At 38.1% G+C, this 19,718-nt stretch overlaps 4 protein-coding genes across 7 annotated transcripts; 3 read left to right on the top strand and 1 right to left on the bottom strand.

Annotated features, from left to right (window-relative positions):
• Window positions 1–3,722: 3,722 nt before the first annotated feature.
• Window positions 3,723–7,099, top strand: LOC116926489 (uncharacterized protein F21D5.5-like). The gene is given in 8 exon segments (XM_032933415.2): window positions 3,723–3,935; window positions 3,998–4,401; window positions 4,461–4,643; window positions 4,645–4,779; window positions 4,834–5,112; window positions 6,135–6,422; window positions 6,718–6,779; window positions 6,864–7,099. Coding segments are annotated over 8 exon segments (1,605 nt in total). The 5' UTR covers window positions 3,723–3,805; the 3' UTR covers window positions 6,988–7,099.
• Window positions 6,873–12,130, top strand: LOC116926500 (oxidative stress-induced growth inhibitor 1-like). 3 transcript variants are annotated; one of them, XM_045179699.1, is made up of 8 exons: window positions 7,327–7,486; window positions 8,086–8,241; window positions 9,041–9,171; window positions 9,260–9,423; window positions 9,491–9,661; window positions 10,157–10,495; window positions 10,599–10,889; window positions 10,962–12,130. In XM_045179699.1, exons 3-8 carry the CDS (start codon window positions 9,045–9,047, stop codon window positions 11,433–11,435), a joined length of 1,566 nt encoding a protein of 521 aa, XP_045035634.1. In that variant the 5' UTR covers window positions 7,327–7,486; window positions 8,086–8,241; window positions 9,041–9,044; the 3' UTR covers window positions 11,436–12,130. The 3 variants fall into 3 exon arrangements, with proteins under 3 accessions (XP_045035642.1, XP_045035634.1, XP_032789317.2); XM_032933426.2 differs by having other exon boundaries at window positions 9,035–9,171; XM_045179707.1 differs by lacking the exons at window positions 7,327–7,486; window positions 8,086–8,241 and adding an exon at window positions 6,873–7,003 and having other exon boundaries at window positions 9,035–9,171.
• On the bottom strand, window positions 12,062–13,808 carry LOC116926510 (syntaxin-16). 2 transcript variants are annotated; one of them, XM_032933438.2, is made up of 6 exons: window positions 13,661–13,808; window positions 13,468–13,577; window positions 13,164–13,409; window positions 12,905–13,073; window positions 12,450–12,670; window positions 12,062–12,370 (listed from the first exon to the last, which is right to left on the bottom strand). In XM_032933438.2, the coding sequence occupies exons 2-6, from the start codon at window positions 13,546–13,548 to the stop codon at window positions 12,161–12,163; spliced, it is 927 nt and encodes a 308-aa protein (XP_032789329.1). In that variant the 5' UTR covers window positions 13,549–13,577; window positions 13,661–13,808; the 3' UTR covers window positions 12,062–12,160. The 2 variants fall into 2 exon arrangements, with proteins under 2 accessions (XP_032789329.1, XP_045035648.1); XM_045179713.1 differs by having other exon boundaries at window positions 13,468–13,804.
• A 1,496-nt stretch (window positions 13,809–15,304) lies between these two features.
• On the top strand, window positions 15,305–17,033 carry LOC123474727. The gene is made up of 4 exons (XM_045177206.1): window positions 15,305–15,319; window positions 15,364–15,591; window positions 15,687–15,942; window positions 16,457–17,033. The coding sequence occupies exons 1-4, from the start codon at window positions 15,305–15,307 to the stop codon at window positions 16,627–16,629; spliced, it is 672 nt and encodes a 223-aa protein (XP_045033141.1). The 3' UTR covers window positions 16,630–17,033.
• The last annotated feature ends 2,685 nt before the right edge of the window (window positions 17,034–19,718 follow it).

The following is a 19,718-nucleotide window of genomic DNA, read 5'->3' as shown; positions in this document are numbered from 1 at the left end:
TCTTTAGCCGCCCCCCTTTTAATTCTTTTTTCTTCTACTTCTTCTTCACCATTTTTCTTTTTGCTATATGTAGCTGCTGGTTCTGCCTCGTGTTATATATTGCATTCCGTGACTGCTGCTGCCAGAGGCTTTTCTGTAATCATCATCATCACCTGGCCTGCTGTATACCTTCGTTTATATCTTTTTTTTTTTTAATTCTCAATCATCTTGAACAGTTTTTTTTCTTTTTTCAAGGCACGGCCAAGATCGCTAATCAGGCAACGAGACAGAGAGACAGCAGTCGTCACACTGTGAATTATTGTTTGTATCCACCTCCTCTTCGTCTCGTTGCCTCTTCATATTCCGCGTGGACTTTGTCTAACCTACAATTTCCAACCACTAATCAGTTTTGTTTTGTTTTGTTTTGTTTTTTCTTCTCGTTCTGCTGTGAATGTGAGGGCTGTAGCCTAAAAAGGGAAAGAAGAATCAAAACAGTTGGCGTCATCACGCGACTAGACGCAGTCGACCAAAAGAAAACAAGTTGAGCTGTGAATAAAAACATGAAAGAAAATCAAAAAGACAAAGTGTATCGTTTGATAGAGCGCTACCCGTTTTAATAGAACACACCGCTTTATGCGTCGTACTCGCGCTCTAGCCTTCATTGCTGCTTGCATTCATTGGATGAGATGATCCAATGAGATGATAACGAAAGTGCTCAATTATTCATCGGACTACGCCCCCCATAGGTCGCGGTTGTTTGAATGACAGTGGTGACAGTTTTGCACCTCTGTTCAACCACAATTAACCACGGTCAGTTGCCTCCTGGCGGTTGTTTTGCTTCTGTTGAAGCTTCTGCTCCCGCTGTTGCAAAGACAAAAAAATAAAATAAAATAAAATATTTCAAAATAAAAAGCACCAAAACCAACTGGAATGAGTGGTCGTAAATAAATCAAGAAACATTCAAAGTACGACTGCCTGTTTCATTTATAACTGTTTTTTTTTTTTTTCTTTTTGTTCCCTCCGTCTTCTCCTTATTTTTATATTTTCCTCCTTTTTTTATTGTTATTTTCCAATGTATTTATATGTTATTTATTGTTTTCCCCATTTTGTTTTGTTTTTTTTCTTCAGAGAGAGAAGAGGGACGTGAAGATTTGTTATTTCTTTCCTATACTATATACGTCTGCTATTTGCTATTTGAAAAGAAATAATCATCTCGGTCGAGAAAATTGCGGTCGGACGAATAAATGCCGAAGCCCTTTTAGCCTCTGGGATGATTACCGAGACCGCCAAGAAAAAAAAAATAAAAATAAGTCTCTTCTTTAACCTCCTACTCCTTTCTTTTTGATTTTTGATTTTCCTTTTCGTCTTATTCTCGCCCGAAATTTGCATTTCGACGTATTTCATCTATAAATATATACACACACATTACATGCACGTCTTTTTACGACTGCCGGACGGAGGCTCGTCTTTAGCTGCTCCCGCTATAAAAAAAAGAAAAAAAGTACATATTCCAACTCTGTCTTTTCTCTTTTTTCTCATTTCCTTGTCTATCGACTGAAAATGTCTGGCGTGATGCTGATGACGCCCGACAAAAATTTCACTTGATATATTTTGATGAAAAGATGAAGACAAGAGAAGTTGGGGGGGAATAAAATAAAATAAAAAGAATGACTGCCATCGCATACAGTTATAGTATATACGTGGCGGCCCAGAAAGAAATTGAGTATAATAATAAAAGATAAAGAGAAAGAGAGAGAGAAAGAGAAAGAAAGTGGGCCTAGACATTCAGAAATAGAGGCGCGTAGAACAGACAGAAAGAGAAGCGGGGTGCGCTTGCTTCTGCTGAGGCCCCGGCTATCAGAACGATAAACGCCCGATAAATCGACGGAATAGCAGCTGATGCTTTTCGGGGCTCATTGGGCATCGCACGAGGCACATGACATCCATAACAGGCTTCTATCCATAAGTCATTGGATTTTTAATCAACTCGGGCCGGGTCAGAAGGAGGAGAAACCCCCCCAAAAAAAAATCATCATAATAAAGAATTTTCGGGAAACTGAGGGGAGAAGAGAAATGAAAATGTGAAGATGAAAAACGAGAGAAATTCAACAGTAAGAAAAAGAAAAAAAATAAAGTTCCGTGTTTCTCAATCTCATTCTTTCCATTTTAAACTCTATACGGTTTGTGCTCTCGTCTCGGCTTGGTTCGTTAGCCAAACGACAACCAAATGAGCAGGGCCAAACTCAATTAACACCTTCCGTGTCAGACCGCCATGACTCTGTGTGTGTGTGTGTGTGTCTGCGTGAGCCGCCCTCTCTTATTCGTCCAATGTGTGTGTCTAAGTTGTGTAAAATGGACGTTCATCTCGCAGTGCACGTGTTTTTAGTGTGTCGGCGTCGGAGAGCTTTCCATCTCTGACTTTATAGAGCTGATTCCAGCGTTCCTTTTTCCAAATAATTCGATGCATATTGCCTTCATCTCACCGTCTCGTCCAATTAAGAAAAAAGAACGAGTCGGTTGAAAAACGCGCGTATTCAACAACAACTCGAATGCCACGGCGTTGGGGAAAAAAGAAAGAAAAATCCCTGAATCTTGTTCATCATCACCATCTTGAATGTTTTGTTCGTCAAATTCTTTTCTCTCCTCTTTGGTCTTATTTTTATTTTTGCCTCATTTTTACAACCCAACGAATGGATCAAGGATGCAGGGCAGGGTTTATTTCCATCATTTTATTTGATTTCTAAATATTTAATCGAGACGGTTCGACTATAGACAGAGAGAGAAAGAAAGTTCGGAGCAATATTGGGCGCAGGTGTTTTGCCTATTTTGTTCGTTGAACGGAAAGTTTGTTCTCGGGCGCGGTCAATTCATCAACGTGCCTAAGGTGCGGGAAAACATCCTCCCTATCAATATTATGAAAACGAACGGCCATATAAAAATGGAGGCAGCCAAGATGTGACCTGATGCAACGTTGGCTGCTGCTGCCGCCGCGCTCCAGTGTCGGCTTATCATTATACAGCGAAAGAAAGATAGAGAGAAACAGTCGTAAAACAGTCTTTCCAACTCTCGTCCGACCGGGCCCATCACACTCATAATAACGTGGCATACATAACACACACACACAAACACATATATATATATAGTATATATATATAAATATTGAGAAAAAAGGAAATGAAGGGAGAGAGAGAAAAAATAACGATAAAAGCGCCAGTCAAGAGGAGAACTGGCGTGCGTGTGCCTCTGTGAGGAGAAAAGGGGGTGGGGGGTGGTTCTAGTTTGGGTGGCTGGGTTGAGGGGAGACTCAAAAGACGTGATGTTCCCATTATAGGTTTTGAATTATTGCTGTTCGATAACAACACGCAACGACAGCCAGTCTGCGGTCGAGGAATAGCACTCTCCATCCGACTTGATGGCTGGCCTCGGGCTCGTCGCATTCGATCGTTTCATAGCCGTCAATCCGTACATTTTTCTTCTGTTCTCTTTTCGCCTCGCATTTTAACACGATAATAGTGCATGCTGCAACGATTTTGTATCCTACTAGTTTTTCCTTTGTTATGTTTTCTTCATGGTTATACTTGTGGTTATGAAATCGCTGGTAAATGATCGCGAGAAATGCAGGTCTATTAAATAAGGTTTCGAAAATGACTTGCGTCGCCCGCACTTTTCGAAAAATAGCCCATCCACGCCATCTAGGGGTCATGAAAATAACTAAAAAGCTGTCCTCTATTGGAGTTGGAGAACGGCTTCTCAAAGTTCCGTTTTGAACGTCAACCACATACCACAGTTCCAAAATTACGACATTTCGTTCATTTTTGAATCGCTAATGTTTTCTTGCAAAATCGTGTCATGCGATTCGGATAACATACCTATCTCAGCTGAGCACAATAAGCCTCTAATCATAGGAAGAGGGCCATTGACCAAGATAAAAGATCCAAGGCTTTCTCGAAATCACAGTAATATTTTCCTATATATTTCAAGTTTTATTGAAGTATGTTTACTCTTTTGTAATTCACAGTTGAAGTCGTTGCAGATTGTGAAAAAGGGTTCCTGAAAGTTACTTTTGTTGGAGCTAACGCATGTAAAGCAGGAAATTCAATTTTGAAAACGAAAAATGAAACTGTTGAGCTTAAGCATGGAGATGCGATAGAATTGCTAGAAAACCAATACTCTTTCCGTGTTGAATTTTGTCCTGTTTTAAACCAGCCAGTTAAATCAGACACTAGTTCATCAAGCCCTCAAGAAATGGTGGGGAAGCAAACAACCCTCAATCATTTTCTAACAAAGAGGAAATCAACATCAGCTGATGACACAGTGGATCCCAGCCTTGCAAAAAAACAGAAAATAGGAGACACCTGGGAAGAAGTTGATGGAGGAAAGTTGATTGTCTTTACCACTGAGGGTGTGCAGCATAAATCAAAGGTATTTCAATAATCCATATCAATCTTATGCTATTGCTGATTACTTCAATGTCACTTCAGATTGCAGCATTTGACTTGGATGGAACAATCATTACAACTCAATCTGGTAAAGTTTTCCCAACAAATCCTCAAGACTGGAAGTTGAATTTCAGTCAGATTCCTGGCAAACTCAAGCAATTGTTGGAAGATGGTTTCAAAATAGTCATAATTACTAACCAAGCTGGATTAAGCAACGGGAAAGCTTAAACCATTGGACTTTCGGCAGAAATTGTTCGATATTCGTGCAAAGTTGGGAGTCCCAATCCAAGTTTTCATTTCGTCCGGATCTGGAATTTACAGGAAACCCGCAATCGGAATGTGGAACCATCTCACGGAACATGTAAAAATTCTCTTAATACCACATGTGTCGTCTGGCGTATCTAGCTATTTGTAGGCAAATGGCTCTGTCCCAGTTGACGTAGGATCATCATTTTATTGTGGTGATGCAGCTGGGCGCGAGGCCAAATGGGCGCCAGGGAAAAAGAAGGATCATTCATCTGTCGATCGTCTTTTAGCCACGAACGTGGGCTTGAAGTTTTACACGCCTGAAGAATTTTTCTTGGGACATCGTTCAGTTCCACATAAGCAGCCTGATTTCGAACCTCGTAATTTGGACGCGGAGATTCCTCTTTTGGAACCCTCTGACTCATCCCTATCCCAGGACAAACAAGAGGTAAATTTGTTTTTGCGTTAAAAGCAAACTAATAATCCAATCGAAAAGGGCATTCTAAGAAACTACGTTTTACTTTAGGAGAAAACAGATGTTGATGGTGAACCTCAACACAGTAAACCTAATCAATAAGGGGCTTTGAAATAATTTTATTTGAAACTCCAGCAGTAATTACTTTTCCCTCAGCGCGTCAGGGGATAACAAAGATTTTCCCGATAATTAGATTAAATTATTTTCGTACTTTTTTATATATCTATTTTTCAATAGCGCCCTTAGTCTTATCAAAGCGTGTATGGTTTTTCTTTTTCGGTTCTTTTGGAGGTGTTGAATTTCTTCGATTTTCTCCCGAGCTCGATAACAGTAAGTTCTTAAGCAAAGGGCATACCTTTCATTTTGTTGGACAGAAGGAACAGCCACCATACCCCTTTTCTTTCCACTCCCCTCACGTTCAGTCAACCACTTTTAATTGCATTTTTTCCGGGTGCAAAGAAAGAAAAAGAATAGCAAAAAGGGAGCACCAAAGTACCCCTCCATCAAAAAAAAAAAAAAGGATATAGACCATTAGCCGCAAAGAAACCCCAAGCATGACTGTATAAAAGTCTTTTTATAATAAGCGCCCTTGATATTCTTGCAGGAATCAGTACTTGCATGAATACGTTGTTGTCATTAAGTAACACTAAATAGTTAGAGTACCAATGTTTGTTTTATTTTTTAGGTCACCAAATGCATTACAGTACTATTGATAAGTAATTTACGATAGTTGGATTCAGGCCACCTAAACAAAGATTAGACCTGCACAGCTATACATTTTAATATTATATGATTGGATGATGAAAATCAAAAGCGTGATGTCGCTTTTCACTAAATAGATCAAATGGAATATTTGTCAGCTGTACACATTAGATTTAATTATTTTCTTAACTTTAAATTGGTATTGTTTAACGCATTTTAGGAGCTTTTAAAACCATTTCAACACCTTTAAACCTTTAGGTAGAATAACTAAAAACAGATGACTCCTATCTCAGGTTATTGTACTAGTTGGATTTCCTGGATCTGGCAAAAGTCATTTTGCCAAACATCACGCGCTTCAGTCAGGTTATGACGTTATCAACCGTGACTCTTTGGGCACCTGGCAGAAATGTGTAACCGTCTTGGAAAGATCTCTTGACAGCGGAAAAAGTGTGCTCATCGATAATACAAATCCGGATGTGGAATCACGTTCCCGTTTTGTTCGACTGGCCTCAGCTAGAGGGCTGCCTTGTCGTTGTTTTGTGATGAACACCAGCGTTACGCACGCCTTACATAACAACAAGGTAATTTAAGAAGTAATTTGTCCATCACTCTGTCCTTTCATTGATAGCTGAAATATGTGCCAATAACGATCCAATGAGCCTTATCCTTATCTATATATAAACGACCAATAAGTCCTTATCGACAGCTTCAATGTTTGTTTTAGTTCACACACTTAGAAACTGCGCCATAGTCATTCTGTGACTAAATGTCATAAAAAAAAAAAAAGTCCGAGACCTTGATTTAATTTTGGCGTCGATTTTGAGCTACGTGACACTCTAAACGTCAAACATAATCGTTTTTTCTTTGTTTCCGCAGTTTCGGGAATTTACCGATACAAGTCATGCCCCTGTTTCAAGAATGATTTTCAACGTATACAAGTAACCCGTTTGAACGAAATATCTTCTGTGTCATGATACGACATAATCATAGTACGTAATGTTGTGATTTCTTTTCCATTCCAGATCAAAGTTCCAGGATCCTAGTTTAGAAGAAGGTTTCACTGAAATTGTTCGAGTTAATTTCCGACCTGCTTTCCGTTCGGTCGAAGATGAACGCCTTTATAAAATGTATCTCCTCGAAGACTGAGGATCCTCTTTCATCGGTAATTTAATTTGCATAAGGGAAATAATTGAACGGTGACCATTCTATTGTTGTGTTGGCTATAGATCAGTAATATTACATCACACGTTGATTTAAATAATGAAATAAGGAGTAGTACGTGCAGGATTATAAGGGCTATTGAGTACGATCAAAGAAAACTAATTTGCACGTGATCAGAGCATGTATGGTTACTTTCATGGTCATTTGAGGCGGCTATCGGAAAATTGACCAATCATCCGATAAGTAATTTCCAGGGTATTTTAAATATTTGATTCCAACCAGCTGAATCATGGACTGAACTCCAGAAAAGGTTCAACCATTTAGAAAGCAGTGTTATTGTTACAATGTGCTGATCCCGCATGACTCTTCATTTTTTTCCCCTTCTACGTCACAAAATGGGCCGTGGTGGCATGTAGACGAGCCCTAACGATCGAGCAGGCACATGAACGACTGGGGGCTGGCGCCACTACAATCAACCAATCAGGTAGCACCTGCCCTCGCACGTTGCACAGTACTCGCTTTAGGTTTATTTTGGAAACACTTGGCCAATACCCAGTTATTGTAAATCTAAGTTTGTCTCTCTTGAACTTTGTTGCACTAAAATACTCCGGAATCTTTCATGTTTATTTGACGACGTAGCCCGCGTACTCCCTTCCCAAGAAAATTGCATTGCTTGAAATGGCGCCAGATGATCGGCCATGAGCGAATGAGCCATTCGTTTGAGTTAAAAATGTACTCAGCAGATGTCTCTTTATCAAAATAGCTAGACTTGCGCCACTTTCAGCGCATGGCAAGTTCCCTTCTTCTGACGTGGACTATAGACCTTTTCAGAAACTTTACGAGATTCCTTTTTTGGAGTGTGCCCATCGGGTCTATGAGAGAATGTAAGCATTAGTCGCCAAGGGCAATTCAGTACACAAGCAATGTAGTGCTCGTGTTAGTTGCTACGTTACCACATTCAGTCGTAAACGTATACTTTATTCAAGATCACTATCTTAGTAGAGGAGGAGTCTAGCTGTCCCGCCTTCACGATCCCCCTGTCTCCACACCCCTCAGTCTCCACATGTTTTTTTCCTCTCGTAGAACCATTCACCGGCTTCAACACAGACACACACGGTTGTGGCACTTTTCCTTCCTTAAAACTGTAAAAATTCTCGAACGTATTCGTCAGTGAACCATCAACTCGTGAAAACAATACATCCTTACCAAACTACCAGAGGATATACTTCTAAACTAAAGGTAAAAGATGGGCCGGCTTATCTCTTCTCCTTCTTTCCCTCTAAAACATGAAAAGACTAGGACTGTCCGTAGCTTTGCTGTGAAACACTTACGTAAGGCCTTTTCGCATTATCGATCCTGATTGGCATATACTTCACATCCCGTCAGTTATCCGAAACAAGCCAATGAACTTGAACTGAAATTAAACACTTCGACAGTTATTCAGGCGAAAACAGTCGTGTTATCATCTCCTGTTCTAGAAAATTCGTGTCATATGGGCTTGTTTGTACTGTACATAGCTGACGGTGGTTATTTCCATTCATCTGAAAAATGATTTGTAAATAACTCAATTTTAGTACTGGCGTATCTGTGTTATCTGTACTTGTCCTGTAGAAAACGAGCTTTGAAAGAAAGTAAACAAATAACTCATTTGTTCTTTGCTGATTTACGATGTTTCAAAATGCGTAATTTCGTTTTGGAAAAGTTTTTTTTAACCTCCCAATTTTTACGAACCACTACTACCGCTAAGTCACGTACACTCGCTAATTGTTTGGTTCATTATTATAATAATCTTCTTTGTCACTAAGGCCTCTTGCGGGTAATAATCCCCGCAAATGTCGCCTCATGCGAAGGTCCTTTTGTGTTTTTGAAAGGGATATGTATGCCATGCGTATGGCCGTATGCTACACAATTGCGATGCAGAGAAGCTCGCGCATGTTTGGCTAAATGAAGCTTCGTTTAAAGCTGCACTAATTTGTCTAGCTTTCATTCTTCAAACCACAAATGTATTTTTAATGATTTTTGCCCCACCTAGCAACAGGACCATGCGCACGAAAACCATTCGATGTCCATCAACGGGTACAAGACGTACGCGTCAGGCAGTTGTTGACAGTCGATCGCTTGCCACCGAAACATCAGTCAAGACCATAAACAAAGACGTTGTCGTTATCGGTAATCATTGTGTTTTCATTTTTAAACGTTTACCGATATTTTCGAGTACAGATCGATACCAATAATAACTGGGAAAACTCTTTTCTAGGTAATGGACCTTCTGCCATCACCCTTTCTTATCTCTTGTCCGGCCGTTGGCCCTATTATAAAGGTATGGACGCATTAGGGCATCCGCCAGACTTCCTTCATGCTAGATTGGAGTCTAAACCCAATTGCTCCTTGGTTCTTCAGGATCTGAAGGAATTGTCTGAGGTAAGAGGAGTATGTGAATTTTGGTTTCAAAATAAAATCTTGAGTAACATTGCGTTTGGAACCTTAGGGGCTAGAAGGGAGGTCGAGCAATCCCGTTGCTCTTCTGTACGACACGTTGAATCATCCTGATGCAGATACGGGTCAAGATCTGCCATCCCTTCTTTCGTGGAAAAATCATCCCGAACACGCCATTGATCACGTGGTTCTTGGCAGAGGTCCCCCCGGGGGATCGTGGCAGGTGCGGTTATCGGTTGATCTCACTTCTTTTGTAGAACTTTACAATAGCTTAGCAACACATTTCATTTTGACCCTTACACGCACGTTCCGACTAGAAAGTTTAATTCAGTTTGGATTCGGCCGATGTATTCAATTGCCCGTCGAAACGTAAATGTCGTTTTAAAATCTGTACGCAACTGCCATTTAAAGGCAAATGTTATTATTAATTGTCTTGTACGTAAGAAGTTATTTATTGAGTTACCGGTAAGAAAATTGGAATGAGATTATTTATGTAAAGAGAAGTTATCAGTAATGCAAGAAATATAAAAGCGCCCTTTAACTTTCACCTTGGTTCGAGCTTACAAGGATATCCCTATATTTCCGTAGAATCAACCTTCTCTCAGTTTCCTCTCGACCATAGAAATGAAACCATAGTTTGCCACAGGCACTTGCGTCAAGGCCGCGCTCTGAAAATACAGGCCTTTGCTTTTATTTAAACCTGTTTTCTTCCTTGCAGGCAATGGAGGGGGACGTTTTGACCATAAGCCGAGGTACTTGGATGGAACTGGCAAACTTGAGTTTCCGGGAATGGGAGGAAACTGCGTGTGAACGGCAACTTGGAATTCGACAGAAACGAGCTTCAGTTAAGCACGTTGCTCAGTATTATCATGATTATGTCAACATCAAAGGGTTGCGACCATACTTCCGCGATTCAGCGGAAGTGACATCAGTTCGGCGACTAGATCAAGTAAAAAATGTTCCAGCCGAAAGTTACGCTCCCAAACTTTGGCAAGTAACGGGTCACGTTCGAACGGCGGAAGGATTAGAAAATTTTCAGTATGTGACACCCAATGTGGTACGTTCCTAACTCTTTTTCTGTTAAAGCATTACAAGACATGATTACTGAATCATTCATTTGAAAATTTATAACAATCTCCTTGTTGATCTTAACATGTCAGGTTCTAGCTATCGGGGGCACTGACCGACCCAATAGTATGAACGTGGCCGGCGAAAATCTACCTTTTGTTATCAAATCTTTACAAGCGATGGAAAAGCTTATTTCCAGCCAACAATTGAACAGACAAAGTGAACCGGTTCTAATCGTCGGCGCTGGCTTGTCTGCTGCAGATGCTATTATTGCCGCCCATTTTCATGGAATTCCCATTATACACGTCTTCCGACGTAAGGCTACAGATCCTAGCCTAATTTTTGGCCAGCTACCTTCCAATATGTATCCAGAATACCACAAGGTACTTCACTATCAGTACGATTTAAAAAAAAGCATTTTCAAAGAATTCACCGTTACTACTTGTTACGACTAGGTCTATCAGATGATGAAAGACAACGGTATGACATACACCGGATACACCCCGATGGAACAGTGCCAAATTGTGCGTATTCAGAGTGATGGCAAAGTCTGCCTGCAAGGACCCGACTATTCTACTAAAATCAAAGTATCCTTCGTCGTGGTATTAATAGGCTCGCGACCCAGTTTAAACTTTCTGGAAAATAAAGGACGTGATTTAACCGTGGACGTGACGAAACCGATCTCGTGTCGCAACAACCCGCTTGATGTAGACCTGTTCACTCTCGAGTCGAACAAGCAACCTGGGATCTACGCTATGGGTCCTCTGGTTTCAGATAATTTTGTTCGTTTCGCCCAAGGAGGCGCATTGGCTATCACTAGAGATATTCACACGAAATTATCTCGTTTGAAGGCCAAAGAAGAAAGTTTTAATTCGGCCATCCCTAGTGTCACCGCAGAATCGGTGAGCTATCTTGATTGTCCAACGTGACAAGAGACGTCCATAGCTTTTTGATCGGGGAGAATAAAACCGTACCTGGTGCTTCGGTATTGGAATAGAGAACGCAATAATTTCCCTGGTTGTATCAACAGTCGCCGTTACGATGTGTGATTATCTGATAGTTTATTTTTTATTTTTAAAGTTAAGCTTAAAATATCACCCAACTTTAACTTTATTTCAACGAGTGCTCTACTAGTCTTCGTTGCGCCTTCTCTCGACCTAAAACTCGTTTTCTACTACTCCCATTTTTAAAACAATTGTTGAAGAATGCAATTTCTATTGTTAATTTCTTTGGAGGAATTGTCGAAATTAGAGCTTGCGTCTTAATGGCATCGTTTTGGTGCTCTCCTGCGTGTGCTAACTGAAAACATTTTTCAAAGAAATTTGATTGTTTTCAGAACAACACTTTAGTAATACGTAAAAAGAGCGGTTTTAACGTTCTGTACTTTCTTATTTTGTGGCATATTAAACCATAGAATGACCAATAAAATGTTGAGCCCCTAGTTAATGAGAGGGTTAGCTAAGTATATGACTCATAACTGTCCACGTATACGTTATGCAAGGAAGTTATAATACTTCAATGGAAACATAACGAATTCAAGCATTTTACCAGTATCAACTTATAAACATATATGCATTTAACACAAGTACATTTCCAGCAGTTCAATACATATTTGGAAAACAAATGACGAACGCAACTTAAATATACTATTTACTCAAGATTTAACAGCAATTAAAATAATGATTAGAACGATAATGGCTGAAACCAAAGCGACGATGCATACCATCTTCCGGTTTTTCTTTTGGTAATTATCGGCTTTCTGTAAATGGACCAATCCGTCGTGAACTTTTGCCTGTGTGTGTTCAATGTTATAGTCTATCCTATCCAGGACAGTCCCCTGATCGGCCACCATGTGAGAGATTTCCTTTAGGTTTCAAATAATGAGAAATTTTGTAAAGAATTAGAATGCATGAAAAAACAAACTATAGTCTAGACAAAATTACTTTGAATATAGAGTTCAGTTCATATATCGAGCGAACAACATTCTGGATTTCCTTTTCGCGCTGTTCAACGAAAGACGAGTTTTCTTCGTTTAAGAGCAATTGCTGCTGGCTCATAACCCTTGGAGTCTCAGTCTGGCTAGTGGTGGTCCAATCGTCGTAATTCCAATCCTTAGATGCTCCTCCAAAGAACTGTTGAGAGCGTTCCTCACGTGACTTTATCTCTGTTTAAATCATAAAAAACAACAGCTGTTAATCGGCAAGGTTCAATCTACATCGATTTCTTCAGACAACAAAAAGAAAGAAAGAATTTGAAATCACGCTTTAAGGATATTTACTACAAGAGTTAAGATGACACGTGCGTGGAAGGGTAAAGGGCTGACGATGTTTTTCGGGGAGGAGTAAAAGGAGAGGGATTTTAATACATGATGATCAAAGAATAATCTAATAATTGTTACTGTTCAGGTATGTATTCTGGTCGCTCCGGAAGGTGTTTGAAAGATTTTGTAACGTTGTGACTAAAGATGTGACAACATTTTTTGCAATATTGGTTTCAGCTTGCCCAAGACTGGGGCTAGTACTGTTGTACTGAATCCGTTTTATACAATTATGGCAAGTGGTGAACATCTATAAAAATGATGAAAATGAATAAAATTAAATTAATGAAAAACAAAAGATATGAGGGGTGGTAATATTTAGACAAATTTGAGGCTTTACTTTGGTTATATCTTGGGTGAAGACATCAATTTGATGTTCTTCATTCATCGAGTCATCAAACGTTGGCTTAAGAAGATGTTTGTTTTGAAGAGCACTCAATTCTTTTAGTCGGGTTTGAATTTTTGTCAAGGTGTACTGAGCTTCTTCTAGGCTATCTGTCCAATCTGGAGGCATTCGTACATGAGTGGCATGACTCTTCCCCCGTGCATCTAGTTCCTGCTGCACTAAAGCTTCTGTATCTGAAATCTGCAAATGATCTACCTTTAAGGGTAATGCATAGGAAAATGAATGATCTGTCACTTACTTGTTCTGAGTAAAAATTGCGACTTTGGATAGCATTGTTACGCATCAGAATGAAAATTTCTGTTATACTTCGTGTTGCCATTTCCTTTTACGTGGAGTTCTACGTCACGACTGAGGTAGAATTTAGCACACAAGCGGGATACGTTTTAGATTTGTAGGAGAAAAAGCAGTTTTAGAAATAAAGTTGCACGCACCATTCAAGGCATTGAATTTGGTAGCAAATAGCTAATCAGGCAGTGAACACTGTAATTAAAATGCTTGATTTCGATCTGAACAGGAGAATCGACGGGTCGGTTTTGGACAGCTGATTTTGACACATTTCAATAGGCGGCGGCGGCTAGACTGTATTGGCATGAGAAAAGATAAAAAGGATACTGGTCCCGTATGTGGCCGCTAGATCGCGAGGGATTTTAAGTTTTTAAACCCTAATGAATTAATCACCTTCAGGAACCAATGGATTCAACGGCCCTCGATGTTCGCGAAGTTCCCGATAGCCTTGGAGGGGAAAAATTCACACATTTCAATCAACATTGAACGCGGATTTCAATAAAGTAATTAGTTTTCTCTTAATCCAAGCCATTTTAAGCCATTTTAAGTATGCGGCTGTCAAAAAATAAAAACTCCAAAAACATTTTTTTAAAACCAACCCAAAAAAAAAAAATTTTTACAAAATTTAAATTTTTTTTTTTTTTTTTTTTTTTTTTTTTTTTTTTTTTTTTTTTTTTTTTTTTTTTTTTTTTTTTTTTTTTTTTTTTTTTTTTTTTTTTTTTTTTTTTTTTTTTTTTTTTTTTTTTTTTTTTTTTTTTTTTTTTTTTTTTTTTTTTTTTTTTTTTTTTTTTTTTTTTTTTTTTTTTTTTTTTTTTTTTTTTTTTTTTTTTTTTTTTTTTTTTTTTTTTTTTTTTTTTTTTTTTTTTTTTTTTTTTTTTTTTTTTTTTTTTTTTTTTTTTTTTTTTTTTAATTTTTTTTTTTTTTTTTATAATTTTTTTTTTTTAAATTATTTATTTATTTATTTTTCTAATTATAATTTTTTTTTTTTTTTTTTTTTTTTTTTTTTTTTTTTTTTTCCCCCCCTCTTTTGGTGTTTTTTTAACCGGGTTGGGTTTTTTTTTTGTTTTTTTTTTTTTTTTTTTAATAAAAATCGGGGGGTAAATTTTAGGGGTTATTTTCAAAAGTGCTTTAAGCGCAACAACTTTGTTCTTCCGTTTTCTGTGTTTATTTCAACAATTATAAGCCTCATGCAAAAACAAACTTTATTTTCGTGATTTAAAATCAATTTTGAATTGAAATGATGTATTTTTTAGTATACCGAAAATTTATCAAAAAATGGAAAAGTGGGAAGGCCCTTCTCACTTTTGTCAAAATCTGCAAAAAATTATATCTCTTTTTTTTTTTTTTTTTTTTTTTTTTTTTTTTTTTTTTTTTTTTTTTTTTTTTTTTTTTTTTTTTTTTTTTTTTTTTTTTTTTTTTTTTTTTTTTTTTTTTTTTTTTTTTTTTTTTTTTTAAATTTTTTTGGAATTCAATGAAAATCACACGGTACATTTGAAGTTGGATGCTAGTTTCCCACTAATTATATAGTTTTTTAATAAGAAGCAATCAAAGTGGTTATGGTACCACCGTTTTTAATCATTTTTAAGCAAAAAGCTATTTCAATTTATCGAATTTGTTATTGAAATCATGGGCCCCCTGGTTGCTTTTAAGGCTTTCTATAGATAAAAGCACTGTGGATACGTAAGATGTCTACTCTTTCGTTTGTAATTTAAAACCATTTTATAGAATTATAAATCTAAATGGCACGATCGCACCATTTGGACTTTTGGACTGGATTTTTCTTTTAAAAGATGCAGAATTATGACGTTTATCATTCCTAATTTTTGTAGGACTGTAATTTTATTGGTAGTCCCGAAAAACGAGATTTGCAAAATTGCTCTCCCGGGCAAAGGGTCAACTAGCCCCACTCTGGTCTAAACCCTCCCTTAAAATCAAGAGAAGTATCAGGGTGTGTTGCTCAGTTAGATTGTGCATCCCGGTGACCTGGCACCTGACTTTGGCATGTAAAAATCAACCAACGTTTCAACTTTATCGGGGTGGGGAGTCTGGAGATCACAACGATTGTTTTCAAAATGGGGTAGTTCGCTTTTGATGTTTTAGATGCTCATAGCCATTAGATTCCATCTCCAGCTGGTATTTCTATGCCATAACTTCGATTTTTGTACCTGACAGATCTACGTAGACAGAGGTACATCCAGTGACAGGGACAGAGCTTCTGCTGCAAAATGTGACGTCCATCGACAACTGCAGGGGCAACGCAAGCGCCGCATCCCTGCTGTCATTTCTTCTTGCGCAGCCGTCGTACCGGATTCTATATTTCAATTTGTGATTCTGTTTCCTTTCTTGATTTATCGTGCAGTTGCTGCCGAAGTTAGACTAGCCATGACCACTCCAGAAAATGTAACGATAATAACGCCCCCCAGAAAGGGTAAGGTTTTGAACTAGCACCACATATTTCACACCCACGAAGCACATCTTTTAAGTCTTATGAAAGCCCATAACGCATGCATAGTAAGAAGTCGACGCCATTCTAATACTGCACAAACACGTTGCGCATTGCTGCTGTTCGAACTACATGCACTTGCGCGTCACGCAATATCTACTAAATACGCTGTCATCTATTAATCGGTCTTACGATTGATAGTTAGAAATGTTGCTCCTGAACTCAATCCCACGTGATAGAGAAGACGAGGAATGTGTGCACTCTTTCATCTGTGTGGAAATTAACAAAAACCACCCAAAACATTAAAAGCTATATTGGATATTGTCTACTGACGTAAATCAGAATAGCAAGCATATAACCCGCATGGATTAAACCGGATTAAACTGAACGTTTTAATCACAATGATACAGGCTATAGTCTATGCGTGCAATTCGGGATTAAAGTCCCATAAATGTATTGTTTATATACTGTAGGTATTGTTTTATTTTCAAATATTCAGAAGTATCTTCCCATTTGGGTGATTTGAACGTAATCGCCATAGAAAACGCCTATGCTACTTGCCACAACGTTCAAGATTTATTGCATTTACGAGGATTTACTTCAAAGCCAGCATACGTGAAGAACAAACGAGGAAAAACTAAAAAAAGGAAACTGCAAAAGGACAAAAACTGAATTAAATTTCATACCTGTGATGGAAATGAAAAATCAGTAAGACGGCTGACGCTTCCTTTGTTCTTTAAATTTTACTCAAATTTAAATGGAAGGCTGAAACCGTTTTATTAGTTTCGTTTTATAAAAATTCATGCTGTGATGCACGACGCATAAGAGAAACTATCTTTTTTTATGTAACTTTTTTCGACATCTTCCTTGACACTCGCTGGAAGGAAAGGAAACAAATTTATCTATATAGATTTATTTTCGACCATTAATTTTATTGTAGTTAAAACTATCCATCTTTTCTGAAGGATTGAAGCATCTTATTTTTGAGTGCCATTTCCTTTACCGCTCGCTTATTATTGCTGTTGATTAGGCTGTGGTTAAGCTCCGTTGAATAAAGTTCCTTTTCTGTGGGAAGACGTTCTATTCATTTACGTCCCGACGTCCCACCCCACCTACGGGGGGGGTAGGCTACACGCTGAATGCATTAAGACGTTTATGCATGGAGATATTTCAACTGACTTCGCTACAGTGATATTTATAATAATATAAAAAACAAGGGAAGATGTAGAAGTTAATTTCATATTATCCAACGGCTACTGGCAATTTAAAAAAATGGTGATCAATCTTTCTCCTATAGTCCTATTTAACCGGAAGAACCTGATGACAGCAACGACGAAACTCAACTTATGTTACAAGTTATCTTTTTTCCTCAATTCCTATACCAATTTTTTTCTGGCTTTATAGTGAATTCAACGTTAACAAAATTTGCTACAGTAACGACCTTAAATCTTTTTCGTGATTTCCTATATAGGTAAAACTGCCCTTTGCAGAAAAAGAAAATTTTTTAAAAGGAAATATTATTTTCTAAAATATGTCACCGAAGGGCTGTTATTCACATTGAATTTATTCAATTGTTGATACAAACCACCTACGTCTTTTTACTATATAGACACCTGACAGGACGGCAGATATGAGTGACTGCTTCCTGGGAGGGGTTGACAATTCCAAGATGAAATACAAAGCTAAAAAAGTTTGCGGTCACCTATATGGCGATCAAAATTGAGTATGTACGCGATAACAAAGTTTCTCCTAATTTTGGAAACACAACGGAACAGTTGTAACATATTCCTTGTACACGAAAGGAAGGGTGGTATGTGCGCTAAAAAATTTTGCCGGGGTGAAAACTCTTTGGCAAGTTGTGCGATATAAGAAAAGCTAGAATCACGACTGATTCTCGAATCAAAAAGTGGTTTTTTGTGATTTTTGGACTAAAGAATTATGGTTTTATTGCCTTATTACGTTATTCTTACTGTCAAACTGCGATTTTTGGGATTATTTTCTGAAATAAAGTGTACGATACTCTTTCGAGTTTTAGACCCACCGGAATTTTGTCTTCTATGCACTTTGCAAAACCCTTGAGCACATCATTTAAAATAAAACAATATTAATGTAAGTATTAATAAAGCATGTAAAACAAAACGAATGACTTCTTAATTTTAGTTTCGACGAAAAAAAGTGGTTTCAAAGTCTGTGCTACGTTACGGTGGTGAGTTTCTCATTTTTACATGTACTTAAATGATGTACTTTGGTAAGGTAATTTTGTTAGTTTATTCATTTTTAGTTTCAAAGGTAATTCGCTTGTTGTTTGTCCTTGAAAAAGAAACATACGCTGGAAATTTTTTTACCGCTAATTGCAAACGGGTCTTAGAAGGCTGTTCTGCTTCAGCAATCGAGTTTTTTAAAACTAAATTTTGCAAACGGAAGAACTGGCTTCATCATTCAAAAACTGTTTCCGGTAACACAGGACATTTTAGAAACCTGCGTCTTATGTAGTAAGTTGTAAGCCCACAAATTCCTCATATAGATATTGACCGTCAGATCGTCTTGTAAGGTGTACGTTGTTCGAACTTGCTTGTCAATACTCGTAAAAAATACCGTTTACGTGCAAGTATCTACTGTCACCGTCAATACAAGCGCGCACTAGAAAGGTTTTTGGGGTGAGTAGAAACTTTAACTACACTACCTTGTTGTTGCCGATTCTTCGAGCTAGCATGTAAAACATGATGCTCCATCAATAGCACATATATACGAGCTCTACTACAATCCCGAACAAGGCCATCGATTTTTTATGTTCTAACGCTACATTTCGTGCATATTTTTATGATTGCGTTGTCTTGAAAGTCACAACTATAAGTACTGCGGGACAATCGAATCCGGTTATTATTCCGTAATATTGAAGTATAGTTAACTAGAGCACTCCGAATTTAAAGAAATTACACCTTACAACGAGTAAGCATCTAGACTAGTCTACTTGGTTACAGTGATTGAAACTTACGTTGTGCGTGCCGCGGACTTCGACGTCTTTTGCAAAGTTTAGTGAACATATGTAGGCTACACGAAACATGCATGTTGAATAAAAGTTTCCTTCTTTCTTGCTTTTATTATTAAGCGTAAACTACAAAGACTATAGATTGAATGACAAAGCGTTTTAAATGTGTCATTCACGCAAAGATGACGCAGAGAACCGCTATTCATTGTCACTGATAAACAGGCTTTTTTTCCTATTGTAATTGTCGGCTCACTGTGAGTTGGCTTTCATCAGCTGTCATTGATTCCCCGGCAGTATCCTAATATCCCTAACTTTAAGATAGAAACTTATAATTAGCATAGAAAGATTCGTCTTAATTGATGAATTTTACCATACATATGTTATGGGGGTTCAAATGATGTCTTTAGGTAGTTAATCCACTTTGAAAATATGTTTTAATAAAATTTCCCCCCCCCCCTGGCGGGGAAAAACCCCCGTACCCCACGCCAATTCTCCCCTTTTTTCCGTACTTCCAGTGTGCGACGCGGACTTTCCGTGTTCAAATCCAGGTAGATCCCCTTTTCCCCTCAGGGGAAAGGGGAAAATTCAGTCCCCACTTTTTGTGGCAACCAAGTAATTTTTGGAAATATAAGTACGATAATATCCATAAGTTGCAGGTTTCCCCCACCCAGTGGTGGTGTTCTGGCGTTGAGCCAGCAGGATTCCTATCTGTGAGCAGCAGACACCCATTAAGCCTCGCTTACAATAGAGGTTCTTCTTAAGCTTTTTCCTT

The sequence above is a fragment of the Daphnia magna genome, linkage group LG1 (assembly GCF_020631705.1).
Source record: "Daphnia magna isolate NIES linkage group LG1, ASM2063170v1.1, whole genome shotgun sequence".
Taxonomy (NCBI): domain Eukaryota; kingdom Metazoa; phylum Arthropoda; class Branchiopoda; order Diplostraca; family Daphniidae; genus Daphnia; species Daphnia magna.
This window is presented reverse-complemented; position numbering and strand designations above follow the sequence as displayed.